Below are 25,054 nucleotides of genomic sequence, written 5' to 3'. Positions count from 1 at the left end.
AGGTCTTCCCTGGAACTCAAATAACACTGTAATGATAACATCATAAAGATTATCTTCCAATTCCCAGTGCCAGAGCCACTGAAAAATCTTGGCCAGGTTGCAATGTGGGTGCCATGTTGCCTTTCACAGAACTCAGAACTGCTGACTTCACATAGAAAACACCCTTCATTACCCAATCCATAGCATCAACATTTGGTAATTAAGATGGCAGGTGATCACAAGTTACTAAGAAACAACCACAATGTGGGATTGTGAAACTCCCGCTAAATGAAAAGCATCAATGGACATATCTTTGGCTCTGATGTAGTTCAAACAAACCAGCCCCCACAAGTTCCTTGGAAATCTGATTCAAAAGAAAAGCTTGATGCCTTCAACATTCCTCTTGCAATATAAGCTTCCAGGGCCTTAGATTTACTAACAACCCTGATGTATCCAGGGTTGTTAGTTATTTAAAATGTCTGCTGCAGATTATTGATTATCTGCTTAACATTGTTGTTAAAAATGTAAAATCGTTTATTCCAAGATGAATCAACATTCCAATTCACAACAATAATGTAAATAGTATAATTATGATCATGCACAAGATTAATAATTGTTTTAAATTGTGTTAAGTTCTAAGTGTAACGTGTAAATTGCATAATATTTGTCTTTAAAAACTGACTAATCCAATGAGTAATCTCTCATTTTTTCAAAAGTGTGTTAAGTGATTCATTTTTCTTAGTTCCTGTGATGGACTGCTGCTCCCAGTTTATTCAAATCGGAATAGTGTCGTCTATCTATCTACTACCGTATTACACAGAATCTGTTGCTCCCTAAACAATGACGGTATGAATGGCTGTGGTGGCTGGTTGCTCAACACAATATCATACCAGTTTAAATTAGAAATTAGGCTACATAAGAGTTTTCTTGGAAACTTCTGGTTGAGTGTCCTCACTTGCAATTGTGTTTCACACAATCCCATGTCCATATATTCCATCATTGAGACTCCTCTAAACACTGGCAATTGAGGTTTGGAAACTAAGGTGATCAATACAGTAGTCTACTGTGGTTTAATACATCTGGGCTGCTCTGCTCGTCCTGTTGCCACCGCGACCATGACCTGGATAAATGGCTAGAAATGGATGGAAAACAAGGGAAGAAACTATTCAGTACCCTTTACAGAAGAAGAAAGAAGAAAAAGAAAGAAGCACCTTTAGCAATGATAACAGCGGTGAGACTTCCTGGATATGTCTTTGTCAGCTTGGCATATCTGGATTTTGGGATTTCCCACCATTGTTCTTTTCAGATTTGCTCAAGCGCAGTCGAGTTGGATATTGCGTATGTGAACAGCTACTGTCAAGTCATTCCACAGAATTTCTTGAGAGTTGTTCTGAAGCCATTCCAGTTTGCTTGTATTGGGGTTTTTGTCCTGTTGGACCATAAAATGTCATCCCAATCTAAGGTCTTTGGCATTCTAAAACAGATTCTCCTCTAGAATTTACCTGTATTATCTCATGAGCCTTTTGCAAACTCCAGGTGTGCTGTCATGTGCCTTTTTTCAGGAGTGGCTTCCTTCTGGCCATTCTGCCATACAGCCTGGATGTGTGAAGTGCTACACTGATTGTTGTACTTTCGGCAAGATCTCTCATCACAGTCAAGGACAGAACTCTGTAGTTCTGTCAAACTGGTCCTGGGGTTCTTGGTTACCTCTCCGATCATGGACCTTCTGGCCCAGCTGCTCAGTTTCTTGAAGGAGAAGAATCTTGGAGCTTCCATATGTTTTCCATTTCCCAATGATGGTGCCTACTGCTACTACTACTACTACAACTCACTTCCTATAGAGTTTGAGTAGAGTTTCTGCTCTGACATCCACTGTCATCTGTGGGACTGCATACAGTGTGTTTTGTTCTAAATCATGTACAGTCCATTGAGTTGGCCACAGGTAGACTCCAAACAAGTTGTAGAGGAATTTCAAGAATATCCAAAGGAATTTGGATGTACCTTAACTCAATTTGGAGTTTCACTGCAAAGGGGTTGAATACTTATTGACTCAAAACATGTCAGCTTTTCATTTTCAGATAATTAATGTAAAATGTAAAAATGTCAAAAAAAAAAATACAAAAATACACTTTGACATTATGGATTCTTGTGTGTTGGGCAGTGAAAAAAATCCTAATTTAAAGACCCCATGAAATGGCATCTTTAACACTTGATTTGATGTATTTCCTGTTGAAACAGGATGTTAGTGCTTTAATTTATATTTATGCCTGCTAGTGCAGCATGAGGTCACCATTAAATATACATTGTTTTCCAGGAGGAAAATGTAATGGGAGTTTATTTCATGGGGACTTTCATACATTTTGATGTAAAAAAACATGGAAAAAGTCAAGGGGGTTGAATACTATGAAATAAGGATCTGTATATGATTGCGTATTCTGCAATACACACGTCAGTAACTGCTTGCAACATTTAGATTAATGTGAATTTCTTTGGAATAGGATTTCAGGAATCTGGGGCAACACCCAACACCCCAATTTAACCCTTGGTGCTAAATGGGCCAGATGTCTGTTTCCAATATTCAGTTCTATGTTGATGACGTGATAATGTGATGGTGTGTCTACATGAGGTGATCTAACTGCTGCTGCCTGCACTGTATACACAACAAAGACACTGTATGCCACAAAACACAGAGAGAAAGAGGGAGAAACTGACTGAGGGGAGGAGAGACACTCTTCTGTCAAACTTGCAATATCTAGGTTATTCTCTCTTTGTTTATGTTATTTATTTTATATATATATACATATCTATATTATACCACCAGGGATTTATCTGATATATGTATGTATGGACAAGTGCAAAAGTGAATGGGGACTGATGGTGATTATCTCACTGTTATGTTAACAAGGTAGGACAGATGTTATTGACTGTATCAACACATCAATTAAATAGGATGTTAGCATTAATAACATTCAACACAAAGTGTACCACTAGAAGAATGGTCTCAAAACTCTAATAAGCAAATAATAATTATAGTCTAACTACTGAGTACATTGCATGCATTAAGATGTAACCGAATCTATAGAATATGGCTCTCTTATGACATTGTTCTCTTTGTTCCCTGCTGGTGTATCTCTTGCTGAGAAGGCATCTTGGGTGAATGACAAACTAACCCCAACTAAAACACAAATGAGTCAAAAACAATATCACAACATCATTTCTTTTTAGAGAAATTTATTTTGTCCTTTTCAGGCAATTAAAAATATAGGATTCTCTTTTTTTTTTTTTTCTTCTTCTTCTTTTTGATAATTCTCACATTGTTTTCACAGACCCTGGAAAAGGTCTCATAAATAAAGTACAAAATACATTTGTTTCTTTTAACACAAATAAATATAATAATAAATATATTAGTTTAAGTTAAACAATGCAAATAAGGCAACCGATAACCAAAAGGAATACTGCGGTGTTAAAGTCCCTGGACCAATAAGCTTCTCCAACCAGAGTTAGGAACCAACCAAGGTTGTCAAACAAACAGGGGACAATAAAACAGAGGTGCAATTTACCAACCAGGGAAAATCACAGAATGTTTTACACAATCAAATCTCCTAAAAATCGACTGGATAAGAATGATGATTCTCTTATTCAGATCTAAACTCACTGATGTATAAGACATGAGTGCACTTTGATCTTTGAGCATTCTGCATTTCATGTTTGACAGCACCCCACGTGTCAGAGAATGGCAAGGTTACACACACACACACACACACACACACACACACACACACACACACAACCAGATACAGAGCATATAGTGAAGTATGAAGTTTTGGTTGAATGCTACCGGGAGATAGACTGACAGTTTCTCCCATTAGAATTAACTGTAAAGTGCATATCACAGATTAAATGGCATCAGTGACACACGTCAGGTCACACTGATTAAGGCTACAGAATCAAATATACTGTTCATGGCACTGAGAGTGAATAGCCTATCTAGTGAGGCAAGGCACAGGAATTATTGATTATCACTGCTGATAAGCTATTTTGATCACTACAGATTTGCTGTAACTATAAACCAGACTATTAACTAGTACTCTTAGCCATCAAGGCCTGCACAGGAGTTAATTCATATGGAAGACCAAATACAAAGGTCTAATCGGCTACACAATATTTCTAAGTATAAAAATAGATTCTGATAACATTTGGGTACCAAAACAATCTCATTATCTGTAGTTTGTCCAAGATGAGTTCCATTATCATACACATCAATTAAGAACTGTCTTAAGTGTTGCTGAGTCATTAAAAGCTGACAGGTCCTGATCAATTCTGATGCTAAAGAGAGCAGAGAGAAAGTCTAGATAGACAGACACAGTTAACTAGGTGTCGATTCTGTTGTCTTCTTCTCCTTTGGACTCTCCTAGTCAGACAGGGACAGGCGTTCGAACACGGTGAGCCTCTTGGTGGCTGATCCATCGAATGTTGGTGACTCGCTTCCGCTGGAGCCCCCGCTGCTGCTGCTATAGCTGTCCTCCAGAGAATCCTCAGACGAGAATCGCTGGAGCGCAGCAGGCTTCATAAATCCCCCATGGCCAACGGGACCTGGAAACACCACACTGGCGTCCTGGTGGTGCCCATCCTCCATGCTGGGGAAAACTCTGCTGTTGCTGCTGTTTACAGCTTGGAAGTTATTTCCGTGGCCACACACGCAGCGCGAGGGCTTGGGCTCCACTATGAGAGGAATGTTGTGGATGTCCCCGGCACTGGCACGGGTCTGATGGTGGCCGAACTGGAATGGTGCCGCCGCCGCCGCCTCCCGCTGCAGGGTGTCACCGAACACCGGGGAGAGGAGATCAGCGGGAGGTGGGGAAACGGAGGGAGCGCGACTGAACCCCAGGTTGGGATCATTGAAAGATGAAGGAAGAGAAGGAGGAGGGGAGTTGCGTGTCGAGCCGAGGAACCCGGCGAAGCTGACGCTCTGGCGGAGCTGGTGGCGTGGATTCTGACCACTGCAAGCTGTGGCGCCGGTTTGACCCGATTGCCGCTGATTCTGGAATTTGGCGGACGCTAACGGGCCACCACTGATTTTCTCCTCGTGGATGAAGTGGCAGCGCATGCCGTAAGGGCAGTAGCCGAAGTTGTAGAAGGTTCTGCAGGGCTCCGTCTTGTACTTGGGGTGGCGGTAAAGCCCCCGAAGCTCCGCCTCGCCATGGGCAAACTGGCACTTGCTGCCATACTTGCAGCTGCCACTCTCCTGGAACCCACGGCAAAGTTCAGTCTTGTAGCGGTTAGAGGGGAGCATCGGTTGGACCTGCGCCTGGAGGGAGGAGGAGGGAGGGAAGCCCGGCGGCGGAGCCACAGTAGTGGAGCCTGAGGAGAAGGCCTCCAGGCCCTTCAGCTGGCCGAAGGAGGAGAGCAGGGCGCTGCTGGACTCGGTCAGGCTCATGGAGCGGTCTGGCCTGAAGGGGAGCTGTTGCGGTTTGGAGAGAGCGGCCTGGCTCCAGATGTTGGCCGGCCAGAAAGGGCTGCTGTCGTCGTCATTGTTAATGTGCTCGGTGCTCAGGCTGTGCCTCGGGGAGGAGGAGGAGGGGGGGGAGGGGGAAGAGAAGAAGGAGGCAGACCGGTTCAACCGACTGTGCCCCGGGACTTTGAATTGAGACTGTGCTGGGAGGAAGGCATCATCATGGGCCAGGTTCAGAAGGTTCTGTTAGGGAAGAGCAACTGAGATGATTACTATACAGACATCCTTATTGTTCAAAGGATTTAACTCCAAAACAATACATGTTCAGAATTAAAAAAACACAGATGAATACATTGTCTAAAATGCAACTGTTTTTTGAGCAAATATCTTTTTAATAGTCGTGTCAATTTTTTCCAATAATGAATAACTGCTTTTGGAGCAAAGCTTCATATACTCTTTTATTTAATAAAGTCCCTTTTGGGAATAAGGGTGTCTATTTTTTAAGCAATGCTTGAATACATAATCAAAAGCAAAGGGTTAGCACTACAAATTATGTAAATTGTGACTGTTTCTATTTGTCATGCATATTCTGATACTGTAACTGCTTGGAATTCAAGACAAAAAACAGGAAAATGGAGCTCTCTCTTATCTCATATCTATTTAAATTGAGGAATTCCTCTGACAGCGAGTCTCAGTTCCACTCCTTACCACTTAAAAAGAGGTTTATTGTCAAATCAATGATACACACAGGAATAAAAATGAGCAGGAATAAACAAATAAACGAACACAAACCACTTTTGGAAAGGAGTTATAGAGCTCACACATTCCATCATTATGAAGCTTTTTTTTTTTTCACGCTGCCTAAACAAATAATTAAAAAAAATAATAATAATCCATCGGCTCTTACTCACCCGTGTTAGGATGTCGTCGAGCATTTCGGACATGCTGTGTACTCCCGTGGCTAAAAGAAGCAGTTTCAGCTCTCACCCTGTCTTCGTCCTTATATCACTGTTCACTACCTGTGTACAGACTTGAGTCAAGTTAACTTTGTGTTCTGTTCCCTGCCTTTTTATAGCCTTACTCCCCCGGGCCGGGAGGAGTTTCCGCTCGCTATGTTCCGGGATGACCCTCCCCTCCACCTCAAGTTTCAGCGCTGAGCTCAGATGGGCGGGTAGTAAAAACTGTTTGTGTATTTTTAGCCAGCTGTGTGAAATGTTTCAGTTTCATAGGCATGCAAACGCAAAGTGGCTTATTTACATAGCAACGAATGCTCTTCATATAGGCCTATTAGTCCACACTCTTTCTCCCTATACGGTTATACACATATACGTAAATTTCTATGAATGATGAGAGGTTTTCTGGTGAGAGTGATAAATCATTTCAGCTCTGTGAAATGTTTCAGGTTCACAAGCACCCAGACGTGAAGTGGCTTATTTACATGGCGGGGACGGCTGTTTGTATAGGCCCATACCCTGTGATCTTTTTTTATCCCACACAGACAAGATAGCAGGTTTCTTTCCTATAGCATAAGCCCACATACATGTTGTTTCATGTATACATTCTTCTGAGTGTTGGCAGGTTTTCAGGAAGTGTGATAAATCATCTCGTCCCTGATCATACGCTGTATAGTTTGCACGTTTTTACCAGCAGGGAGGAGAGAATATATAGGTGTTTACCAGAATACATACTATTCTATTTCCCCTTATTTCCTCTAGTTTCTGTGATGAGTACATCAGAGATCCAATATTCCACCAGAGCACCGAAAGCCCGGCAGTTACCAGAACACAACTGAAAGAACTACTGATTACTAGAAGATAACCTTTGAAATGAAAACAAAACAGAGTAGAGCAAAATAAAGAGCTGGGCCATTTAGAACTGAATCAGAACTGAATTGATAGGTAAATATGGAGAGGGAGGGATGCTCCTCTCCTCATTTGTACATTCCAAACCACATATTTTAACATTGCCCTCTAATCACATCTGAATATTTTGTATGTCTGTTAGCCTGTTGTCATGTCAACTTTTAAATATTTGTCTGTCTTCATTGTCAACAGATAATCTACCTGATGAGCCATGTTGATATATTGAAAGGCTGGTGGTAGAAAAAAAGAGTTATTCCCACCTGGATAATTCTGCTTACTATTCAGCTTACTATTGTGATAGCCTATACAACATAATGCAGAATTATAAATGGTGCGGAATCTCAATTTATCCCCTCTTGGTATTTTATCATTTTTACTTAATATTTTGTACTATTAGTACTATTGTGACCGGGATATCATTATTCTTTTCTGTGAAAAATGTCTTCATTGCTTCCAGTCACTTGTCACAGTTGTGAGGAAAATAAATCTGTCCTCAAAAACACTGTAATAAACTACAATCTGTTGACTGCAGATCATCATTTTTATTCAAATATGTTTTTTTATTGAAGATTGACACCCTGTGGCCACTTTTAAATGGATGGATCACAATGGGAATAAGTCTGTGACTCTTATCTTCAGATGTCACATTAACTAAACAAACAAAACTAAAGATGCTATTACCAGAACATTATTATTAGTTTCCTGCTGGTTTCTATGGTGAGCGGCGCTGCGGGGAGGTTTTTGTTTTGGTTCTCACAGACGCTCAGCAGAGCGTGACAGCTGCTCGCCCCACAAGAACCTATTACTGTAACAGTGTGTGTGCATATGTGTGTGTGTGTGTGTGTGTGCTATGTTATCCTGTGCTATTATTTTGTGGGATACAAATGTACGCACACTCAGTAAGGGTAATTTCCAGGAGTCACTGGGTTATACATTAGAAGGACCATTGTCACAGTGTGATGTGGGAGCTTGCTGACTTCAAAGTTTATAAAAAACATAGTACACTCTCTTATTTTCTAACAATATACATAATCTAAATATATAACACATTAAACCAATTGTATAGCCTATCATTGCTTCATACTCCAGGCTATATGAGCTTTATCACTGACTGAATTAATTTGACTGACACCGTGTTGCTGTGTTTATTGATAAATAATTAATGAAATCAAATACTTGATCCAAATAGAATGCTAAAATATTCTTTGGATTTAGGAGTGAATTACAGGACAAATGGGAGAGAGAGAGAGACAGAGAGAGGGTGAGAGAGAGAGAGAGAGAGAGAGAGAAGAGAGAGAGAGAGAGAGAGATAGAGAGAAGAGAAAACATGCAGTAAAGTTCACACCATCAAACCCGCAGGACGTGCAGCTTAGTCCACTGACCCACTGAAAACATCAATAAATGACTAATGAATGAATAATGTATCTGATGTGTGCTAGCAGATCATTTATCTGCTGCTAGAAAAACTGTTGTGCTATCAGCTCATCAGGAACATGCTTCATTTTCTGTTCTGCTGCATCACTCATCACTGACATGAGTCATCACGTTCAGTGCTGGCAGTGACGAGGTGTAAGCAACCGTTTGTAAGTCACATGCGGTAATATCAATTTCAAGTGTGAAACCAGTAGTAATTAAGTAGTGTGTGTGTGTGTGTGTGTGTGTGTGTGTGTGTGGGTATGACTTAAGTCTCTTTCAGGGACACACACCAGACTTAAGACCAGTTGATTGGGGATGGCTTGTGCAATTGGGGACAAAAGCCGTGTCCCCAGTTGGTAAAAAGCTGATTTTTGGGTCAGCTAGGTTAAGGTTAGGTTAAGGTTAGGGTAAGGGTTAGGTTTAGGCAAGTAGTGGTTATGATTATGGTTAGGGTAAGTCTCCAGCAAATGAATGTAAGTCTATGTAAATACCCCAAAAGTGACATAAGTAAGACTGTGTGTGTGTGTGTGTGTGTGTGTGTGTGGCTAATAATTTATTTTCTTAATTTCAAGTAAATATGACTTGGTTCATCAGGTCATTGTGTTTGCTGGACCTCTTGTACAAGACTTTGCATGATATTTATTTCTAAGCAATCAATAATTTTGTGTACTTTGAAGTTGCTTTGCTACTTATCACTGCTTTGTTACTCATCACTTACGTAGGAAACCATGACATGGTCGGACTCTCTTCATGTTCTCTGCACACTGCATATGAATCTCCTCTTGCCGACACGTGTATCTCTGTCAGTAGTTACATCAGCGGCATCAATATTTGGTAGATGTTTTAAATCTGAAGTGTTACAATATTAACCCCTGATGAGGGAACTGAACAATTACCACAGTTTTCTGTCTTTTTTTTTCTGACCCACCGAGTATATAATGTGATGAAAACAGACAGATTAAATTATTTCATTCAGGGACGCCAAACTGTCAAGATTCCCTTTGAAATGTAAGAAGTTGCAGTGAGATTTACACCCATGGCATCTGGCAGCATTGTAACTCAGCCTTGTGCACAGGTCAGACAGATACACAGGCAGACCAGCCAAAGCAAAACAGGCCCACTCATGTTCAGCTATAAATAACTGCAGTTGCATATAAATAACATTTACCTAAATATAAACTTTACAGCGTTAGATTCACGGGAAATTACACTACAAGGCTGTCTGCAGGGCGTGGAAAATATCCCTCCCCTCTCTCTCCCATTTTCCTTTGCCTCAGTAGTAAATACATCATCCGACGAAAAGAAATAGTCCCCTTACTTTTCCCCAGTTGGCGCAGAGGTAAGAGGAGCAAAATGCTAAGGGTGTGTGTGGCAGTAAGGTGTGTGTTTTCAGTATGTGTGTGTCTTGTCGTAACCTCGCTCTACTTGTTTCTGTTCTGTCTCTAACCTCAGTGCTATGGAAAGTCACTCTAGTAGGGAGGGGCACACACATGCTCAGATACACACACACATACACATGTTGGTCACAGTAGCATGCCTGCCAACAGAGGCTTTCAGGGTTTTTTCTAGTGACTAAGTTTTCCATTGGGGTTTTTCTTATGCGACATGCTAATGCACATGTGGCCTACTAACATGTTAGGACATGATCACACCACGCACGGCGCTGCGTCATCCATGTTGACACAGTAAGTGTGTAAATGCGTAGAGTGTGGGAAAATCAGTAATGTGAGAAAGGTAGTGGAGAACAGAGCCAAGTTTTAGGTACAAGGCTCGGACAGATCCGTAGAAACAACAACAGAGCCCACAACACTTGTTCTCAGCCCAGGACTTTTCATATCATAATCGTATCATAATGTAGACCTGCCAGAAGCTGGACCATGGTTTAAGACTTTGTGTTATAAAATCCCAAACAAAAATATCAGTCTCGTGTGGTCAAAGAGTGGAAAGGCAAGTGGAAAGATAATTTCCATTTGGGGATCAATAGAGTAAAACACCTGTTAATTTTCAAAAGAATGAAACCGACAACCAAACAAGTTGCGTCTCTGTCATATTAACATAAACATCCTGTCGTTCTATAGCATAATACCTGATTTCTGTTTCCTATCATGTTAAACTTAAAGGAAACCAGTGGTCTTTCGATATGGTAACTGTTTTTCTTTTTATGTCTTACTGTGGCATGAACCTAATGGAAACAACTTTATGTTGTAAAAGCCAGATATTCAATAGAATAAAGCCAAAATTAAACTACTTGTCCTACTATAGTAAAATGATTTTCTCTCTATACAGTAAAGCATGCAAATAATTTAATTTCATGTAATGTGAATGAAGTAAGACGACTGAAAGGAAGTGACTTGTTGAGTCTCTCCCATAGAAAGTGAGTGGCCATTGCAGGCCACGTACACCACGTCTCCATAGTGCGCTGTATGGTTTCTGTGTAATGTGACTGTGTAATATGTGACTAAGCTGTATGGATGGATCATTAACCAGGATAGGCCTGTGTTTACCCTATTAAACCTGTAGCATGTGACTGTATATCTGACTGTATCTGAGACTAGACCAGTGGCCGAAGAGGTACACAAACCCTTTGCTCTTTGTCCTCAAAGTATTTGTAATAGACAATCAGTCGCCTCTTGAATTCTGTTTTTACTTTAGATAAAAGTAGTTTCTCTCCACCAGTGGATTAAACCGATTAGAATGCATAGAAAGGGAACTTCCTTACATGAACATAGAAATTTGATAATAATTGTGGAAGTGAGCATTGTTTAATATATGCTCAGTGTATTAGATCCTCACAATGACAACATTAGGCCAGTAGAAGCCAATAATGTGCCTGTTGTAATAGTGTTTAAGCCAACCACAATTCTACTGTAATCCTACTGTTCAAGTCATCTTTACCACATAAAAGAGGCTGTCTTAGCCATGCTAGTATATCTTTATCCCTCAGAGGGAGTCCTGACTAAAGGGAAATAAGTATTATTCTGGCTGGTGACCCCTTAGGAGGGAAACTGAGGGAAACTTTTTAAGGGTTAGTCTGACTCACCCTGGATGGCAGTAAACTGCCAAATCATCATGATATGGGTCATGATGACAGCCAGGTGAGTTCAACATAGAAGGTTTCCTTCATGCTGAAATATAAGTGATAATGATTTTGATGACAGTGATGATTAAGATGTTGACAGTGGTGTTAATGATGATTATGAACACAGTAACCTTTGCATCCGGAAATAGAATTACTCAATTATGGGATTTTATTTTGGAAATGTTTTGTTACAGGCTAATAGTAAATGTATTCACTGTAATTCAGTTAGCGTCAGATAATTTATGACTAACTCTCATTATGTCCTCAATCTATCCACTCTCTCTCCTGTTTCCTCCTTGTCCAGTTTCTATTTCTTTTACTTTTTTCATTTCCTTCACCCCTCTTTCCAGGTTCTCAAAGCCTCTGATAAATAGAGTTTGACCAGATTGTGCTTGCTGCAAATATTTAACAATGTCCTCCATAACGTCACCGCGGTCACATGAAGCAGGGTGGTAGAGCTAACATGACTGCCACTGAAAAACTGCTGAGACTGTTACCAGGTGATTCATCTGGATAGAGAGATGGTCAGATGAGTGTGAAGGAGGAGGAGAGAATGAAGAATGGAGAGGGAAGACAGAAAGTGAGTCAGTGGTTAGTTGGTCTGGTGCCCATATTTATATTATGGCCAGGGAAAGTACCTGCCTCTCCAACTGGGATAATTTTAAAACATACATATACACACCTCCCCACACCCACCCTACCCCTCACACACACACACACACACACACACACACACACACACACACACACACACACTGTGTCTGTCTTTCTATCTTTATCATACATTAAGTGTCATTCAGTGTCATGTTTCGGATAAGGTGGTTTCTGTGCAGGACAGGGACAGTGGACTTTGGAGATCATGCACTGAACACGTACTGCACCACTGCATGTGCACGCACGCACACACACACACACACACACACACACACACACTGGGAATAACCGTATCCCTATATGTTAATGTTGACCTGCTCCTAATTACACTGACAAGCCAGTTTTCTATAGAGTGTAAACAGTGTTGAAGTGTCGCAGAGCAGAATGTGTGGCATGTGAAATTTTAACCTTGTTCGACTTGAACATGTTACATTTTACATGGATTTTCAAGGATGCAAGCATTGCAACAATTGTTTGCTTGTAAGCTAAAACTCCATGGCATTGCGCTTAGTGTTTACAGGATATCATGCTATACTTGTGGAGGATTTCTGGACCTTCTGAATGGAGTTAAACATGGTACACACACACACTCAGCCCGGACCGGAAGGCAGTGTGCTGGAATACTTCTAGAAATCCCTGTATGTTGTAACAGTTTCTCTATTTACATCAGTCCATACTCTGAGTAAATTATGAGCACCATTGCCAGTAACTGGGCAGGTCCAAATGAATGATGACTGGTCAAAATGTCTTTGTCTGTGTCTCAATGTTTGGTACGTATGTGTCAATGTTATGGAATAACAGGAAAACACCACAGGGTGATGTGGCAATGGCATGCCGGTGTTCCTTTCTCAAGATTTGGTGCAACCCTTATTTCCGCAAAACAATCACTTGACTGAAGGTTAATTTTCTGGTTTGAGCTCCTCTATTCTGTCCTATTGTGCTCTTGCCCTCTATTCTATTCTATTCTATTCTATTCTATTCTATTCTATTCTATTCTATTCTATGTATAAGTTGTTTTGACTTCTCAAGCAAAGTAACACAGCCTATTTCCCCCTCTGTTTTTATGATACTATTCTTATTATTTTTTCGTAGTATTTTTTCATCCTCTATTCTGGTCTATTCCGTTTCATTCTGTCACTATTCTGAGTCCTTTTTTTCTCCTCTTTGGGAAAAGCCAGAGCTCTTTTTTGTTGAACGGATGTTGGTCTTTCTTCTCAGCAGAGTGTGAGAGCTGTGGTCACTGGTGTCGAATCTATAGCTGCCTCAGTGGATTGTACATGTAAGGATGGTCGCTTCTAGTTGGTTTGGAGTGAGTGTGATGGTTTAACCTTATTTATCTGAACTCCTGCTGATATTAGTGCCCACGGAATTAGACTGGAGATTAGATTATTTTAGTTTATATTAGGAAAAATCCTCAATGAAACACTTTGAAGTGCAACATAAATAAGACAGTTCCTACCGTCGACTCCAATTCCAGTGATCAGCCAACAGTTACATCAAAGAAACTCAAATATAATGTACAGCATGAGCGCTACAATGTGTTGGATTGTTGCAACGTGTTTATGTCACACAGTGTAAGAAAAAAAAATCATGTCGTTGCCATGGTTACAACTTATCACCATGTTGCTTTCAGCTGAAGGAATGCATGGGCTTGGTTGGCTGGTTCTGTTCTGTGTTAGCAGCGGGGATACAATGGAGATCCCATTCTGAAGCAGAAAGCACACATAGCACAACTCTAAGGCCATTTATTTTGCGTGTCTGAGCAAACACTTACAGATGTAGCCAAATGAAAGACACAGCACAATGGTGTAGATTGTGGCACAGATCAGCATGTTGCTGGACTGGTTCGACTCGTTTTGCTACGGTGTTTCTTAAGGCGGTATCAGGCATGATGCTGCAAAATACTCAAAGGAATACTGAGAGCAGATATCGAGGGACCTGTCAAGCAGAATGGGCTCCGAAGTAATTGCCCAAATTTTCACCGCAAAGCTCGGCAATAAACAGAGAGCTGCATGCAGCGACCTCCTTCCCCTATCATGGTTTTGCTCCAAAGTGAAAGTGTGGTTTTGGAGAAATTTGTGTTGCGTGCCTGAACTCTATCAAAACACAATGGCTCAATAAAAATTGAAGTTCTATCCTAAACTATCACTGTGGCAGCTGGAAATGGAATTCTAGGATTATTGTACGATTAATGCTTGTGTGTTTCCAGAATAAAACTTGTTTATCTCTCTGCTTCACTGGAGTCAAACGTGGTGGTTTATTGTGACAGAGTGAAATCTGGAGTGTGTGTGTGTGTGTGTTGAAAGCATTGTGTTTTCTCTGCAGAGCTGTACATTTCTCATCCAGATCCCAAACATATTTTCTCAGTGTGAAGTTTTTCCCCTCAGGAACAAACAGGTACTTACAGATGGAAGAAGAAAAAAGAAAAAAAGAAAAACGTTTTCTCACATCACCTTCATGCCACAATCCTTCACACTGGCTGGGTTTACCAAGGCGCAAAAAAAAAAGGGAAGGGAAGGGGATCTGATCTTCCCATGGCTGTCTAAACAAGTAGAAACCACATGTCACATGAGTTCCCACTTTTGAGACAGTCATAGAAAGATCTGTGACACAGAGTTAAAACAAAATTGATCTTCTGTTCGAGTCTAAAAGCAATTATCATTCAACTTTATAAGCCTGGACATTTTGATGACATGACCTGAATTTCCTTACTTAATGTTCCTTTTTTTGTCATGTAATGTCGTATGTGTGTGTGTGTGTGTGTGTGTGTGTGAGAGAGAGAGAGAGAGAGAGAGAGAGAGAAAGAGAGAGAGAGAGAGAGAGAAAGAGATAGAGAGACAGAGAGAGATTACAACAGGTTTCTCTGGTAACCCTGATGATGTTTTGTTTTTTTCAACTTCTTGTGCAAGAGAAAATTATCTGCATGGCTTGTGTTGCAAGATGGATCTCCTTTCTAAGCAGTTTTGCAACAATCCATTTCTGGTCATTACTAAAGGATTGAAAATTGGATCTGTGGATCTTTCTCATTTAGGTCTATGCACAAAAACAAGTATGCTTTATTATGTACTATTGTGTACTATTACAGGTTTTGGGTTGAGCTTCAATTTAGGCTCTAAAAAAAAAAAAGCGTTAAGAGCCTCGGCACACCAGCACACTAATTGCTTTATCAGCACGTTGGTGACCTACCCACCCCTCTTCTCTCTCTCTCTCTCTCTCTCTCTCGCTCTCTGTGTTGCAAGTTCTCGTAGAGTTCAAGGTCAGCATAGTGTGTTGTCAGGAGATATCTGCGGCTGTTGTTACACTGTGACTCACTCACACACACGCTTCGTGGAGACCTTTCCCTGCCCTGCTGCTCTACCACACTGGCTTCATTCGTGGAGGTGTTTTCCTGCTCTGCTGCTCGACCACAAATGAAGCACACTGGCTTCGTAGCGTCTCTCCAGTTTTGGGCCTCAGTGTCCACTGAGTACCGCTTTTAGCGAGAAGAACTCAGTAGATGTTTTGGGGTTTTGGGGACTGATGAATCATGGTGCTCTTTTGCCAAAGTTGGAAGCACATGAGCAGCTGTCTGTTGCTGTTGGGAAACACACAGCAATGCATCTGCTCCACTAGAAACAACTAGAAAGAAAAGACAAAGCTGTGAAGGAAGTGGATATGACATCTGTGGTTAGAGAACAGTCAGGCAGAGTTAGGGGTTCCTAAGGCATCACACATACAAAATGTGTTCACTCAGTGTAACAAGGATTCGAATTAGAGTGCCTCATTTTTTTCATTTCAATGTTTATTTGAATAGGGACAGATACATAGACATAGACAAAGAACATTTTAAAGAAAATAGTCTGACGTCACATAATAACATTTATAACCTAAGCTAATTTGCAATGTCCCTAGATTACAGAATACAACAGATACAGAATACACACACAAAAGGATGTTGTCAGCGTAAGAAAAATGGTACCAAAGATGGTATTTTCAGATATTCACACAAAAAAAGAGAGAGAAAAGAGAGGAGCCTGGCAGAGAGAGAGAGAGACAAGGTCACCCATGACTGCATGACTGGTTGCTCAAACACTGTTTCAATTTGTATTTAAAGTCATCCCAATTCTGACCATTTTTGAGATGTGTGGGTAATGAATTCCATCATGTTATCATGTTATTATAGAACAGAGTATCCAAAGAGAATCAAAAGTGCGAGTAGTAGTATCAAAAGTGTATCTAAGGCACACAAGCAACGCTGTGAGGCGGTGAGAATAAGCAACACAGAGGTCAGGAGGAAAGATGACTGGCAAATTGGACAAACGCTATAAAATAATGTGCTATGAGGAAAAAAAACAGCAGAAAGAGGTACTATTGGTTATAATTAATGGGAAAAATGCCCACTTACATTGCTCCAAAAAAAGTTGACTGTGTGTGTGATGTCATAAGAGTTGAACGTTACTACCTTGTGAGTGCAGTAACGGAAGAGGATAATAGATGTAATAGCTGCACACTGTGTGTTTCTCTGCACTGCCAGGACATTAGGTTCTCCATATTACAGGAAATGATTGACCTGCAGTCTACTAGGAGAGTTTCCAAACCCCCGACCTTTCAACCATCTTATCAGTAACTCTGCTGTACTGGGCAATGCTGTCGTAATAGAACAGAATAGCATAGAATTTTAGAGAGAATAGAACAATGGATAGAGTGAATAGAGAACGCTGAGCATGACAGTTTTCTTGCTATATTTTTTCTGTATTCCTTTTCCTCTCCCTTCCCCTTTCCACTTTTTGGCCTCCAGCATGCGGTCCGCCTCCCGCTGAGACTCTTAATGACTTCTCTGAAGTTCTACTATTTCTCAAAACTTCTCCCTCTTCCTCCTCCTCCCGTTTCCCTTCCCTCTCTCCAAAGAACAAACTTGCTTCCTCCTCTCACGGAAATGGGGCCAGGTCAAAGAGAGAGAGAGGCGAGTGAAAAGGGGGCGAGGGGGAGGGATAGACGGGAAGCCGCAGTCGGAAAATGAAACAAACGAAACAAAATGTTTTGAGCTGCCAGGAAATCGACTGGGGCTCAGGGCAAAAATGCCTCACAAGTTCAAAAAATGCCGTTGAAATTCAGATTATGGGTGAAAAATACCCGTCAAAAGGAACAGAAAAATGAAAAGTGCAGCGTCTTGTACATCACCACATAATTGTCACATTAGTTTGAGAGCTTGTTTACGTTTAAATATGCAGTTTCACGAAAGAGACCCATGATTACTGAAGTATGCTCTTCCATGTGGCGTAAAAAAAAAAAAAAGCCCCTGGTGAAAAAATGGAGATGATTTCCTCTGCCTGAGAGAACGAATGCAGGAGAGAGCAGGAGGAGGAGAAGTGGAGGGAGGAGAAGAGAATATGTTTTATAACAGCTTCCAGTAAAGCTGCACTTTTCTTGGTACTAGCAGGACGGATATTTCCAAATTGTAGTCTGTTACAGATTTATGATATTTTAGATCATACATCATTTTATAACTATAAATCTGTACTGTTGATTATCTGCAACCTGTAACATTATCCATTGGGTTACTTCATCTTATTATAATGATGTGATCTTTTGAGTTACCTTGCCTCCAAAACCTATACCATATGAACTTAAAGGAAAAATGTATTCAAATGTAAAGACTGTGAATTTGAATCATATTATAACAATCTACAGCCATTTTCAACCTTTATTTTATTGTTATGTTATGTTACTGTGTTTTTGCTGACCAAATAAAAATATGGGTGATTACTTTTGAGTACTGGCTGATACGTTGTACTTGTTTTTTGTACTTGTTACTTTATGTTAATCTGATAAAATAGCATCCTCCCTTTTGTTTAGTTTTTTTGTAACTTATCAATAATGATCATCTTGTAGCAGTCAATCAATCAGCTATCAAACAGCAGTAGTCAGTTCATGGTTGTGTTCAGCTTTACCGAAACCAAATACAAGAGCTTTTGGCTGGTATTCCTCTTTACTGGTTTCACTGCACCACACCTAAATCTATTAGTTCTTAACCGCAGCAGACAAGGCAGCCTGCGTCAGGACTAAAGGATCCATGGGCTTTCAAAACAGAGTTTGCCCTGTGCAGGTTTCCCCTGGTTATCTCCCGGCTCATGTGATGAACTTTCAAACTGGGTGGGTTTTACATGGAGATGATGGATGACACACAGCAGGTTTCAGCAGCAAAGATAACGCTTTTAGAAAACATCCAGGAGCCCTAAGCAAACTTTGCTTAATTCGGGAGGTACCTTAAAAATTGCAAATCATATTGGATCTTTCCAGCAGTATAGCCCTTTAGGAGGTCAAATAAAACAGTCATGCCTCATGGGAAAACCCTGTAGATGTTGCCATTGCATCCTGCTATTGGTTTGCTACCTTTGCACTGCTGCAGTTCACCTTTGGCAAGACATGGGACACCATGGCATGCAAAATTATTCTATCCATGATCTGAAGAAGGCCTTAGTACAATCAAGCAGTTGCAGATAAAAAGAACTGTTGAATGCAGCACAAATTGCATTAACTTTAAGGATATAATGTGATGTAATGTGTATCTCTTGCCACTGATTTATTTATATTTCAGCTAAATATGACAGCACACCTGAGCGGACTCTATGACACACCTGTTTTAGATGTAGATTGGGTTTGTTCTATGCTATTCGAGCCATATGCGGGTTATGTGGAACTGGGAGGGCCGTCTGTCATGTTTAAAGGAAGTTCATGCCATTGTTCCAATCAGGACAGCTGTATCACAACAAGTTTCCTCAACAGCAATACGGAAATTTGGAGACTGGCATTCAGCAGTTTATGCGTCACTCCAGGCTGTCAGGGCTCTTTGATGTAGTGGTGCTATCTCTCCGTCCATCCCTCCATCCTGCTGGACTGCATTCCTCACTGTACTGATAACACCTCTCTCCCCCCTCTTTTTCAATCTCTCTCTCTCTCTCTCTCTCTCTCTCTCTCTCTCTCTCTCTCACCCACACCCTATCCCCCTCTCTCTCTCTCGTCCTCTCTGCCTCTCACTCTCTCTCTCTTACTCCCTCTCTCCAGACTGTTTCTTTAAAAGGAAAAGTATGTTCCTGGCTGCAGTGGAGGGAGAGCACATACGCACACAGAGGGAGAGAGAGAGAGAGAGAGAGAGAGAGAATGAGGGATGAAGGGAGTTCCACAGATGTGTCTTGGCTACAACCATAATAATTACCAGAGAACTGATACCGAGCTTTTGGCTGCTTACCTCAAGGGACTGAACTGTTAGTTCTACCTCCACCCTGATTCTCTCTTTCTGTCTCTCTGATCAGTTGTGCAGCTCTCTCACTTTCTTTCACTCTGCGTCTCTCTCTTTCCTAAACCGTGGCATCCAAACTCCATTTTGCTGCATATTTATTTCATTGTCGTCAATGAACAGTTCAGAGCTAAGCAGCAAGATGCTCACTCAAAGCTATTTTTCGCCAGTTGTGCAGCAATGTGGACAAGTTTTCAACTTGTCTGTGATAAATCCTAAAATGTCAAAGCACAGAGGCTGATTGGCCTTTACTGGCAGAAAGGCAAAGCGCACATAAATCACTATGATTGCATTCATGTGTTACCAAGGCCTTGCCATAGCATAGACCTTAGAGGCAAGTTCCTTTTTTCAGTGTTAAAGGAGGCAACCCTTCTGACTGTTTATCTCTGTGTTTTTCTTCATCCATTAGCAGTTGTTGTGAGTGCAATTATATTGCAAAGTAAAAACACAAATCACTGTTGCTGCTGTCGCCTGGAGCTCTTAATGTTTTGAGTCAGGAAGAAAATGTCCTCCTCTCATCTGAGTCCCCATTCCTAGTTTAAATGCAGGCAGATGCTAAACTATACAGAGTATAACAGACAGACTGCCTAGATCTGTTCTCATAGAGCAGAGTAGTTTCGACTCACAACACTGTATCTGGATAAACATGGATTTGTTACACGTTAGGATGTTAGGCCTTATTTCACTTTATTTGCATCTATCTTAAAGAACTAGTGAGCAGGCAGTTCCACTGATGTGTGTTGGGGAGAAAGAGAAAGACGGAGGGATACAGAGAGGAAGATACTGATGTATTCACACAAGGGAGTGGCATTATACTTTTATAACGGAGTCTATACTGTGATGAAAGAGGTTGATTATTTGTATTTTGACACACTTTTTGATTTATTAATATTAATATTCTGAAGAAGAAGCACTTTGAATTTAAAAGAGAGAGAGAGAGAGAGAGAGAGAGAGAGAGAGAGACTGTAACTCCTCTGTCCTCTATTCAGTCCCCTCAGCTCTCTTCCTCTCTCTCACATACACTTTGTATTTCCCACTACACCACTATTGACACACACACACACACATATGGCACAATGAAGAACTCAGCTGTAGCCCACTTGTAACCCACACACTCTTTCTCTCTCTCTCTCTCTCTCTCTCTCTCTCTCTCTCTCTCTCACACACACACACACACACACACACACACACACACACACACACACACACACACACACACACACACACACACACACACACACACACACACACACACAGTCTCTCAACTGCTCCTCACTCCTTGTGTCTGAAAGAGTCTCTTGTAAAGTGTGTGAAACGGTATGGAGGTGTAAAGATGTAATGGGTGTAAAAGGTAGTGTGTGTGTGTGTGTGTGTGTGTGTGTGTTTTCCACATAGCTGCTAAAAACACAAGATCATGTTCATATGTCACATTCCAAATCGTTTTTGCCAATAAAGAGCAGAGACTTGCAGTAAAAAACACTTAGAGAGGTAGTCTATGTGACGTCCGCCTCACAAGTGGCTTTGGCTTTACAGGACTTATATACTGTATGTTAAAGGCGGTAATACACCGGCAATATTACGGGGGATTTGTTGGACAATTTTCCCAACAACTACAACCAACAATATTTTAACTATGCTATTTTTGCTCCCTATAGCCCATTATGTTGTCCATATTGATATTATGCCATTGGCCCATTCCCAGTGGAATAATCTCAGTTACACCAAAATGTTAATAATGCACTGTACCATACACAGCTCCATTCTGCTAACCTTATGAGCCAGATAATACATAATTATACATTCAGGAGTGTAAGTATTGGGAGAGTGAGTTAAAGCTGGTCTATTATTTAACATCATTATCATGGAGGCTGAGAAAGACTCATATTCAATCCTTCAGTATATAATAATCAGTATAATAGTTATTTTTGCCTTATGTGCAAAAAGTTAAATCAATATTACATAATAGATAATGATGAACTCATTGTCCCATTTCTTTCACTAATGATTGCTTAGAGTGGATATTTTGCATTTTCCTTTAGGGTATTATGAAGTTTGCTGAGTGTAGCTACAAGCAAAATTGTTTTCTTACAAGCAAACATCTAACTAAGGCCTAAGTCTTCACCATAACTCTATCCACGCTTCTATTGTTCTTTTTGCCAAACCCTAAGTCAGTGGTTCTTGTAGTCTTACCCTAACCAGAGTATAACCTTCTCCATTACTCTCCCTGGCCTTCCCAAAACTTCTGTTTTAGAGAAACTGCCTTGGGTTTTGTAGCCATTCTATGAACACAATCATGAGGATATGTTGGTTATGACTTCAATCTGTCTTCATTTTCAAGTTAGCTGCTAAATCATTCTCTATGACCAAGCAGTCTATAAAGAAGAAAAAGTCTGATACATCCATTGGTTACCGTTGGTTTTCATTGCCAATAAGGTAGAACTTGTTGGAATTCAGGCTTCAAAACCTGAGGTATGGACTTCCCATCTGCTACAATATTGTGCTGCAGGCTTCAGACTTTGTTTCTAATTAACACTCACACTCATGGCTCTGATGTATCTGACCTTTCCTTATAGATTCCTTGTCTAAGACCACTGCTGAGTAACGTGATTCTATTGCATTTGATTTTTGCATCCTGGTTTGGCCCTGTTGTGGAGGGCCATTGCAGACTACACTTTTTAGTTCTAGACAAGTGGAACCAACATGTGGTCCATAGTCCAACCTGGCCAAACTCTTTTCATCAATAGCTCTGAGACTGTATCTGTCTCCAGCTCTCTGTCTTCCTCCTCTATAGGATGCCTTCCATCTGTCATCAAGTTATTAAAAGCAGCCAACACCTTCTTTGTGATTGTAACTGGGTCAGACTGTTCTGACTTCAACACCTACACACACATGCTTGCAGGCAAGCTCTCCCTCCGTCATTTACACACACACACACACACACACACACACACACACACTGAAATTCATAATTTTACAACGACAGCAAAATAGCTGCAGTGGTGCTGTTAATCCTGATGTGATAGAAGATGGCAACCCAGTTAACCTGAGGCAGAAACTACACACATACGCAAACACGCAGGAAACTTACAACTTAATAAGAGTGTGGGTGTGTGTGTGTGTGTAGCAGCCTGAAGGCAAGTTATAGGGTGCGACCTGGCATTGCTTAAGTTTGCGTAAGGCGAGGTCTTATGACATCAGCAGGTGAAACCTGTTTCAGTTGGTGGCAGGAAATGATGCGGGCATCAGTGTGGGTGGGTGTCTGTGTATGTGTATGTGTGTGTATGTGTCTGTGTATGCGGATGTGTGTGTGTGTGGGGGTGGGGGGGTGGGGGGGTGGTACTGAGAGAAAACAATACTTTTATATCTGTGTTATTGCCCTTGTTGAATTTAAACAAATTAACCACTAGATATGCTATATTCAAACGCATACATACATGGCTGTCAATCTGAAGAACAGACCATGACTCATGACTCAGTATGTAGTATGCATTTGACATCTCTTCTTAGTATGAAGTCGACAGTTCATCGAACAAAAAGCTATAACATGGACTGACTGTTTTGACTGGCAGCTCTAGCAGTCTGACTCACTGATTTGTTTATAAGACAGACACGCAAGCAAACACACACAAACACAGACCTCTCCTGAGTGTGTGAGTGAGACAGAGAGAGGGCACACACACACACACACACACATGAGGTTGGTGAGTCAGTGAGGAATGTGCACTATGCAGGCTTGAGCAGAGCTGAGTGTACAGCATAAGGACAGCAGCTGGGACCCTTCAAGCCGGTCCTTGACAAGTTCTCATCAAGCTTAAAGTCACATAATGTCAGTATTGTTCGTACTTGCATCTCGGCAGTGTATTTATTTTATTTTCTCAATTGCAGCTGATATTGTTTCCACATATTAAAAAAAACAAATCATCATCTTGGAACAAAGCCAAATTGTTTGGTAATGTATTTTAAATCTTTAAAAATGCAGGAGTGTCAAATGGAAAAATCCAGCAGTCATGAGAAAGTTTCATAATATGAGGTTTCGGCAGGACACTGACAATATGTTATTACTATGATCTATGATGTGGAAAAGTCTAGAATTGTGACCGTGAGGTCTCTCCCAAAACTACACAGAAGGGAGCCAAAACTTTCCTCATGATGCCGTCAGCAGTCAAATCCTGAAGCTGCTTCATTCACAAGGAATGCACAACCAAGTTTGTGGATACCATAACTGTATCCTGGGTATTTTATGCGGATATGGGCACTTTGTCTGGTTCATGCTTGTTAGCAATATGATAAAATATAGCATGCGGTTGCAAAAGCTAAAAACATCTCAAATAAAGGTCAACATTATTTCCTCCCCAGGACAGCTTGCACAAAACGTCTGTGTGTGTTGAAAAAATATCCAGAGTCAACTCAGTGGGTTTCAAGGAGTTTGAACTGTTGTCACTTGGGAATCTGCTGACCTTCTGTTAGCATCTGAATGTTCACCCTCTTGCATGGCATATTTGCTTTGCATTGGTGTGAAATGGCTTTAAAGAACCATATGTGGAAATCAAAAAAAAAAGAAATGAGGGAGGAGAGTTCCTACTTTTTTCACTGTTCCCCTTGGGAATTTTGGGAATGCCAAGGAGACATTCTCACCTGGTTTACATCTTCATGCTCTGTTGTCTTTTCTGTCCATCAGTACTAAATGGAAAGAGGGAGAGAAGGGGAGAGAGAGAAGAAGGAAAAGAAGGAGAAAGAGAGAAATGGATGGGGGGTGAATATAGGCATGAATGTGTGTGTGTGTGTGTGTGTGTGTGTGTGTGTGTACTCCGGTAATGTTTGACTTCTGCAGGTTAATGTGAAACTTTCAGTGACGTCTTTTTCCTCTCAGCTGACTCTCTCTCAGTTGATCTCATGCATCAAATAACTCAGTTGCCCTACTGCTAGCTAATCGGTGGTTGTATTCCCCTGTAACCCACAGATTTAATTTAGTTCAAGCGAAGTTACCATGAAAACTTATTCTTCTACACTAACCAGGACCCAGTCATTTGGATTATTTGCCAATTTAATCAGTTTTGTAATGCACCCACCCGAATGAAACTAGGTATTTTCCCGGCAGTCCCTCATTACGCCTACACTACATGCCTATAAGTCACAGTCACATATGAAAGGCAAGTAAAAACAAATATTTTGTTGATTTATCATAAATTGACGAATGGCTACAGTTGTGCCTAATTTAGGCTAGCCTACTTAAAATTCAGAGCTCAGGCCCATCTAAAATCGCACTTTTGTCAACTTCTGTTCATTCATGTCATTCATGTCATTCATTCATTCAAAACTTTATTCAAGACTCATCT

At 40.9% G+C, this 25,054-nt stretch overlaps 1 protein-coding gene across 1 annotated transcript; it reads right to left on the bottom strand.

The window, feature by feature from the left end:
* Window positions 1-3,204: 3,204 nt before the first annotated feature.
* LOC139656641 (mRNA decay activator protein ZFP36) lies at window positions 3,205-6,468 on the bottom strand. The gene is made up of 2 exons (XM_071534234.1): window positions 6,343-6,468; window positions 3,205-5,674 (listed from the first exon to the last, which is right to left on the bottom strand). The coding sequence occupies exons 1-2, from the start codon at window positions 6,373-6,375 to the stop codon at window positions 4,391-4,393; spliced, it is 1,317 nt and encodes a 438-aa protein (XP_071390335.1). The 5' UTR covers window positions 6,376-6,468; the 3' UTR covers window positions 3,205-4,390.
* Window positions 6,469-25,054: the final 18,586 nt, after the last annotated feature.

The sequence above is a fragment of the Centroberyx affinis genome, unplaced genomic scaffold, assembly GCF_046629955.1.
Source record: "Centroberyx affinis isolate AG114_WGS23_722 - 3 ecotype Tasmania unplaced genomic scaffold, CSIRO-AGI_Caff_v1 ptg002503l_1, whole genome shotgun sequence".
Classification (NCBI taxonomy): domain Eukaryota; kingdom Metazoa; phylum Chordata; class Actinopteri; order Beryciformes; family Berycidae; genus Centroberyx; species Centroberyx affinis.
Note: the sequence above shows the minus strand (reverse complement) of the source record. Positions and strands in the feature narration are given on the sequence as shown.

What these genes read in the sequence shown, in the direction of transcription:
- LOC139656641 (XM_071534234.1), bottom strand. Translation starts at nt 6,375, where the DNA reads ATGTCCGAAATGCTCGACGACATCCTAACACGG. An exon ending in TCGACGACATCCTAACACGG is followed by an intron (nt 5,675 to 6,342) that starts GTGAGTAAGAGC and finishes CTTCCCTAACAG; the next exon opens with AACCTTCTGAACCTGGCCCA.